Raw genomic sequence first — 8,187 nt, 5'->3', positions numbered from 1 at the left:
ATATTTTTTTTATAGATCATGCTTATATATATATAAAAAAATATATATATATATATATATATATATATATATATATATATATATATATATATATTAAATATTAAAAATATTTTCAAGTCAGATAAAGTTTAGATCAGGACTGTTTTCCTGTTTGTTTCCGCATTTCTTCTTCTGTGTTTTCCAAGGCTGACTCATTCAGATGGAGCTGAACACCAGCTTCAATCTCAATCCCAGAGAATCGTAATCTGTCCTTAAGGCCGGTCCGAGTGTTGAGCAAACTGCTCCGTGTACACAAACACACACCCCATCTATCAAACACATTGCTGATACCATGAAGCAGCTGATTGGTTAAACATGAACCAACTGCAGGAGGTTAATCAGTGACCAGCGGCGTGCTTTAGCTGAGGGTCAGGGTCCAAAAACGGCAGCAGATTGGAAAGTATGGCTATAAAACCGGAAAAATTATTTAAAGTAACTCCAAAATTGAACAGGAAGTTGGTAAAAGTGGAAGTAAAACAACATTAATGCAACATTTTCTCAAGGAAAACCACTGAGAACAAAACGTAAATAAACAGACCACAGAAATATTGGACAGTTTGACAAACATAGAAACATAAAAGAAGGGAGACGAGTTTTGTTATTTAATCGATCAGATTTAGAATTTTCTGACATATTTAACGTCTTAATGCCTGAATTTACATACAATTAAACAAACAAAACATGTTTTAGCTGTCAACTGTATGTGATTATGAATTTGAACTTTGTACCTACATTAGTGTAAATCTATGATGCTAATTAGAGCTACCAGGAACTTAAGGAATGAAAGAGACTTTTTAATCACAGTATGTATATTTTAAGTTCAGGAAGAACTAAAATATAATAAGAGGAACAATTAAAATATATGCTATGCTCATTTTAAACAGTGCAAAAACACAACAAAATGTATTTCCTGCACAGTCCCATGAGATCCTGGCACCTTTTCTGTTACAAACTGAATTTCAAAATTTTTGAAGAATTGTTTGTTTTCATCCTGCATCGTTTCAAATACAGCTAAATACTTAAAGTTTCTCTTACTGTATAACAAATATCATATTAGGGTTTCTAGTTATGTAAATAACACATTTATTAATCTTTTTTGATACGCAGCCATACTGAATAAATTAGAATATAGCTTGTCAGAGAAAAAGTAACTTTTGAAAATAACCTTTAAGCAGGTGTTAAACATACATTTTTATTAATCCCACATTTCTTCTGTTTTCAAACCAGTTTTCTATTGGTTTGATGTAAAATTATACTTTCATTAAGTGCTACCAGAAAATCATCATGATTAATAGAAATAAAGTGTTTGTTTTAAGTCAGACACTTTGAAAAAAATGTGAATAATTAAAGTATGTCAGCGTACCTTTGGTTTCTTCCCAAACAGCCAGAGTTTATTCTTGCCTTTGCTTATCGTGTGTTTAGCTTCGGAGCGCGGCACCGGAGCCAGCTCTCTCTCGCCTTTCGGCGTGTTGCTGATGGTCCCGTCCGAACCCGTCCTGCTCAAGTTCTGACTGAAGTCCTCAAATGGAAAGTCTCCCGGTGGCTCGAAGCCGGATTTAAACGACTCCACCACGATAGTCGAGTCCTGGGAGGATGGAAAATGGAAACTGAGGGAATACTTTCAACGGGATTGGGTTTTTTGTTTTTTGAAGGTTGATGTTGTCGGTTTCGTACCCGCCGCTCGTCGACGGCTTTGGCAGCAGAAACCATCCCATCCAGACATTTGGTGATGATGGGAATGACTCTCCGCTCGGCCTCCGCGAAGCTTCGATACGTTTCACCGAGTTTTACCGTTCGCCGTTCGTCCATGCCTTGGAGATTCTGCATGCAGAGGAGGAAAAGATGAATGAATAAAACACTTCCAGGCACTTAGTGCCCTTTTATAGCACAACTTCAGGTGTTGTGAAAATGCTGTTTATATAAAATATGACTTAAAAGAAATTTTACTTCCTGATTTAACTCCTTGAAATTGGGCCTCTGTCTCTTTAAGAACTCCTGCTCTTTCTGAAGCTCCGCCAAACTTTGTAAATCAAGTTTAAACTTTTAATAAATCCACAAACTCATTTCAAAACATAAGTGAAGTAGAAGACATAAATAAATAAAACAAACCCAATTCTCTTCACCCACATAAATCTAATGCATCTTTGGAATCTAATTTATCTTTAATTTGAAAAACAAACACTCTTCATGTATATTGAGGCTGAACATGATCAACAAAAAGGTTTTAAAAAGTAATAAACACTTAAAAATACAAAGATAACAAAGGAATTATAAAGTGCGTAAGAATGATTGAATTGTTTTATTTACCTTAAAGATTTGTGGTATGGAGTTATTAAAATGTTTCCACTGCTCTCCGTTGAAGTTCTGCAGCTGAGCAGCATATTCGTTTTTACTCTCGTCCGCCATGTGGGTCCGCATGTAGAGCTGCGCTTTAGCCTGAACAGTTAATCATATAATTATGAAAAATCACACAAGTAATCCACTAAGGCCAACCTAAAGCCTAAAAATTCAGAAAGTGCCGTTCTAAATAATGCAAAATAAATAATAAAGCATTTCAGAGGACAAAGCGTAGAAATAGACTGAATAGATCTGCCCTTACAGATCAGGAACATTGTAATCGAAACCTGATCTAGATTTATTTCAATGCAGACATTGGACCAGTGCGTCTCCAGGTTTGACACTTAAACCTAAAAACTTTCCAGTCCAGTTGAATTGAAACAATGTTGCAAAGAAACGTGGGCTAAACTTTCCAAACTGTGATGTTAAATAATGTTTCTGAAGATGGAACGACACATTACACTTTAAGATAACGATTTAAGAAGAAATAATTTCCTTTTTCCTCTTTAGTTTTCTGCCAAACCACAGAAAGAAGTCAGCATGTACACTGCAAAAACACAAAATATTACCAAGTATTTTTGCTCTAAGTTCTAGTGCAAATATCTTACTACACCTTAGAAAAACAAAACAAACTTATAAGTAACTTTTCAGTAAAATATAGGAGCTTGTTTTAGTCAATAATTCTTTAATACTGATGAAAAAGTTCTAGTCCCGCTGGCATTTTAATTCCAGTGGCACTGTCCCGTTACCTAGCAACCCCAGCCAAGCACAGCCCGTTACCTAGCAACCCCAGCCAAGCACAGCCCGTTACCTAGCAACCAAGTTTCAGTTCCACTGGCAGATTATTTCATTTATAACATGGGAAAATGTCTTGTTGCAAGTGACATAGTCTGCCAAAAGAACAACTACTTTTTCTGCTATTTAAGGAGTTCTTTACTTAAAAAAAACTACCCATCTTTGGAATCTAATTTATCTTTAATTTAAAAAACAAACACTCTTCATGTACACTGAGGCTGAATATGAGCAACAAAAAAAGCTATTTTATCTTGCTGAAAAGTTATTTGTAGGCTAGTTTTGTCTTATTTCAAGAGTACCAAGAAACTAAGCCAAAATTTTCACTAGAAATCAGTGAAAACTTAGGAAAGATTTACCGTAGATAAATGATGTGACGGCTCTGCAGGTGGAAGCAGCTTACCTTCTCCACCTCTGACTTGGTGGCGTTGATGTCGTTATCTAGCCGGTCATAGGTACTCTGCGCTTTCTCTGCTTCTCTGCACTCCCTCTCAAACTTCTTTTTACTCTAAAAGGAAAAAAAGAGCATCCAGATTATTTCAAACACCAAAAATATTCATCGCAGCAGATTTGCATCTGTCTCGCTAAATGAGGCGAGGAAAAATATGTGACTGAATCACGCAGAGATAGTTTACTTCCTGATGCGCCATCTGGATCACATTAGCAGTAAAGCAAACAGCAAATAGTTGAGACATTACAGTCTGGTCACTAGGTGGTCACAGTTAAAGTCACACAGTCTACACACTGAAATGCTCCAAAACATCAAGTTTACACTGCAAAACACTAAATCTTACTAAGTATTGTTAGTAGGCCTGTCGTGATAAACGATAAATCAATTAATCGCACGATAAATTAAACCTATTGACTTAATTTTAATTATCGGCTTTATCGTCTCTTCCTGCCTTTTTTCCTTTCTGTTGATGACACTGAATGAAAACAGGCTCAGCTCCGGTCTCTCCACTGACCCTCCCTTCCTCATTTCCTTAGTCTAATGTCCAGCGCACACGACACGAGTTGTCTGCCGACTGTCGGCCCATTTTCTAAATCTGAGACACATTAACCGACAGAAATCCTAGATATAACGATTCTATCGGTTCATCGTGCCGTGTGGTTTTCAGCCACATGGGCCCAAAATAACGGCTACAAGTCCAGTTAACTAATTTTAAAACCAGGCATTAATCAGTGCTTTACTAGAATCTACCTGTGATGCATGTGGCTAGAATTAGCGTAAAGTCCTGACTGAATGAAAATCATTATAACCTATTTATGTCACGTTAACGAAGAACAGCTGAAAACTTACCGGATTTATCAACTGCGGTAGCAATTTGGCTCCAACTCCTCCCCTTGTCATTTCTATATTCTTTCTCGAAATGTTGAATAAACATTAATGTTGTTTCCACATATCATCTCCGATGTCCGCTGGACTTCGGGTTGCGCCGTGTCAGCTGTTTGGGATTCCCCTCCGTAATTTCCCCTCAGAAAGCAGTAGGAGAATCCGGCATTCTGATTGGCTACCTGTCACGGTCAGCGTTAAGCTCCCAGTCGGGGAAAACCTCTGATTTAGATCGGAGCGGCCACGACGATCTACCGTAACTCACCATACACTGCAGGATGATCGGTTACGAAATCACCAGTGACAATCTTAGATCGACCAACGATCTAAGATTGTCATAAAGAGAAAATAGGGGCAAAAAATCGTGTAGTGTGAACTGTTGCATTAGGGAGTCGGATGGCCCATCTTCTCTATTTAAATCTACTGATTACTGAATGCCAATACAGTATACAGACTTCATAATCTGCACTCTTTTGATTGAATGCAGTATTTATTTTCACTTTGGCTTTATGTTGTTTAGTTTTTATTCAAGTACGTTTTCTGTTAATGGAGACTGAGAATCCATTTTATTTTTGTTTTTGGTTGTTTTGTTTATTTAGTTTATCAGTTCCAGTGTTATGTGTTCTTTTCAAAATAAAGTGCATCTATCTATGGCAGGAAATACCATGCATTATTAGTCATTTCCATTAAATCAGTGCCAAAAGGTCTTGAAACAATATTATCGTTTATCGCAATAATTTTTTAGACAATTAATCGCTCAGCAAAATTTGTTATCGTGACAGGCCTAATGGTTAGTCTATTTTTTTTTTTTTTTAGAAAACTTGAAATAAGCCTAAACTAATAGGGACTTGTTTTAAGTTAATAGGTCCTCAATATTGATAAAAAATAAAAAATAAACTATTTCCGTTAGCAGATTATCTGACTTGAAGCAAGATGTTATTAGTGGAATAATCAGCTGCTAGGACTGATACTTTTAAATTGAAATTGAGGACTTATCAACTTAAAACAATCTCTTACATCTTATGTGTAAGTTAGTTTTGTCTTATCTCAAGTGTACTGAAAAACTAGGCTAAAGATACTTGGTAAGGTTTTGTGTTTTTGCAGTGCAGTAATACAGTTGAGAGCTTCAGATCTGCACTGATATCTTTGTCTTTTTCCTGGAAACTGTCCTTGCCAAGAAGGGAACAAAAATGATGCTACAATTTCGGAATATGATAAAAAATAATTAAAGCCACAGTTTGTACTATTTAGCACGGAGCCAGCTTCTTAAAACAGATTTAAATGGAAGAAATGTTTTTGTTTTCTGTCCAAAATGGGTAAAAAGATCAGTGGGGACTCAGTTTATCCTTCGGCTAACTGTTAGCATTTCTTTCATTCCTTCCTGGTGTCAGTTAGTGCCGCTGCTCGTCCCTGACAGAAAGTGTTTACCATAAACACGTTTTCTCTCCCAACCCCCAGACTTACATTGTCCATCTGTTTCCAGCAGTGATCCAAAAACTGCTGAGCCTTCCTTCCTTCCTGTAGGTGCTGCTCATTTCCACACAGAAACAAGAAACACATAAATAAGCAGACCACAGAAATATTGGACAACGTGACAAAGCAACATGAAAGTAGGCGGCGGGTTTTCTTATTTCAGCAGGTAACTGCCGTTTTCTAACATATTTAACATCTTCATGCCACAAAAATGTATGTTTTTGCTGTTAATCATATGTGAAACTACTTAGAGATTAGAAATTTGAATTTTGTACCTACATTAGTGTTAATTTAGGTATGATGCTAATTAGAGCTACTAGGAACTTAAGGAATGAAAGAGACTTTTTAATTACAGTGTGTCTATTTTAAGTCTAAGAAAACTTCGAAACAATTAAAATATTAATATAGAAAACATTAGGAAGCCAAATTATATGTTTTATTGCAAAATGTGGTAGTGTGGTAATATAATTATCATTATATCACTTGAAAATGGCCTCAAAATAACAATATTATAATTTTTAGTGATAACATCTGAGGTAATTTATCATCCAGGAAAATTTATTGTGACAGACCTACTAATAAAATGGATTATATGGTTTACTAAATCAATACTGATGTTCTTCTAATTCAGTTCAGTTTCATTCAGAAATATTTCAAAGTTTTATACTTTGCTTTATCATGAAACCTCAAGTCTAATATGCATATAAAACCAATGAAAACCAAACTTTAATATGAAATAAAACATGATAAATTATGGTTCAAAACAACTAGAGGCCACTATTCTCCCAAAACACATCAACATTTCCATTTTTCCAGCAGCAGATGGTAGAAACAAGACGACAGATGGATAACATCATATGCAACAGATTATTCCTCAGAAAACAAGCGACGCAGAGGAGAGGAGCGAAACATCTGCTTTCAGGACGGCGATGTTGGGAGCCGTGACAGCACTCACGTGTTTCCGCTCGGCCTTCAGCTCCTGGCTGTACCTCATCAGCTCGTTGTAAACCTTGTGGGACATTTCCTCCGCCACCACCTCCCTCTGGCCGGCGTAGTCGTTCAGCTCGCCCAGAATGGAGTAGAACGACAGACACGATGTGAACCTACATGAAATATTAATTTAAAGAGTTTAAAGATCACTGTGAATTTAGCTGGAAAGACTTTAATGCAGCAAAACAGATTCCAGCTGAGACAGAACTGCAAAAACACTGAATTTTATCAAGTATTTTGTCTAGTTTCTAATGAAAAGGTCTTGGTACGCTTTGAGACAAAACAACTAAAAGTAACTTCTCAGCAAGATAAATAAGCTAGTTTTAGGTAAATAATTCTTTAATATATGTATTTTAAAAAATAACTAATACTAGCTACTACAGTTTGTATCTTTATTCAAAAACTATTGATTTAAAACAAGTTTATTTATCTTACTGAGAAGCTACTTTAAGGTTATTTTGTCTTAATTCAAGTGTATTAAGATATTTGTATTGGAAACTAAACAAAAAATAACTGAAAAGCAACTTTTCAGCAGGAGAAATAAGCTTGTTTACAACAATTCTTGAATAAAATTTTTAAAAGTGCTAGATCCTCTGGCAGATTGTTGTTTGTTATCTTGCTGAAAAGTTACTATAACATATTTTTTGTCTTCATGGAAGTGTATTAAAATATTTGCACTAGAAACTAGACAAAAATACATACATGTTTTCAAAAATTACCCTGAATTTGGTTCAGTAACAACTTTTTCTTGGTAAAAAAAAAATAATAAAGCAACAAAACTGGTGGATTCCAGAAAGTTCATCTTAGAAAGCTGCAAAAACGCAAAATATTACTAAATATTTGAACTTAAATGTCACTTCACAGCAAGATAAACAAGCTTGTTTTTACAACAATAATTCTTGAATATATATTATTAAAAGAACTAGTTCCACTGGCAGATGTTTCCACTTATGAGACATTTTTACTGTTTTGAGTGAGAAAAATCTGCCAGTGGAACCAGCACTGTGTCTATTCAGGAATTGTTGCCTGAAAACAACCTAATTTATCCTGCTGAGAAGTTACTTTTGAGTTACTTTTTATCTTAATTCTTGTGTAATAAGATATTTACACTAGAAACTAGACAGAAACACTTAAAAGTAACTCCTCAGAAATATAAATAAGCTTGTTTTCAGTCAATAAATCTCGACGACAGATATAAAACAGTACCAGCTCCAATGGCAGAT

General features: G+C 35.5%; 1 protein-coding gene across 1 annotated transcript in view; it reads right to left on the bottom strand.

Annotated features, from left to right (window-relative positions):
- Nucleotides 1-8,187, bottom strand: part of fnbp1l (formin binding protein 1-like) — a 61,605-nt gene that overhangs the window by 25,085 nt on the left and 28,333 nt on the right. Inside the window, exons 4-9 of the mRNA XM_015060598.1 lie at nucleotides 6,930-7,077; nucleotides 5,966-6,028; nucleotides 3,572-3,676; nucleotides 2,347-2,475; nucleotides 1,714-1,860; nucleotides 1,403-1,624 (exon numbers count right to left, since the gene is read on the bottom strand). Of these exons, the coding sequence (XP_014916084.1) occupies nucleotides 1,403-1,624; nucleotides 1,714-1,860; nucleotides 2,347-2,475; nucleotides 3,572-3,676; nucleotides 5,966-6,028; nucleotides 6,930-7,077 (814 nt within the window). The remainder of the gene's footprint in view (nucleotides 1-1,402; nucleotides 1,625-1,713; nucleotides 1,861-2,346; nucleotides 2,476-3,571; nucleotides 3,677-5,965; nucleotides 6,029-6,929; nucleotides 7,078-8,187) is intronic.

The sequence above is a fragment of the Poecilia latipinna genome, unplaced genomic scaffold (genome assembly GCF_001443285.1).
Source record: "Poecilia latipinna isolate Pla-1442-1.1 unplaced genomic scaffold, P_latipinna-1.0 Scaffold1728, whole genome shotgun sequence".
Taxonomy (NCBI): domain Eukaryota; kingdom Metazoa; phylum Chordata; class Actinopteri; order Cyprinodontiformes; family Poeciliidae; genus Poecilia; species Poecilia latipinna.
The sequence above is the reverse complement of the archived record's forward strand: the minus strand, read 5'-3'. Positions and strand labels throughout refer to the sequence as shown.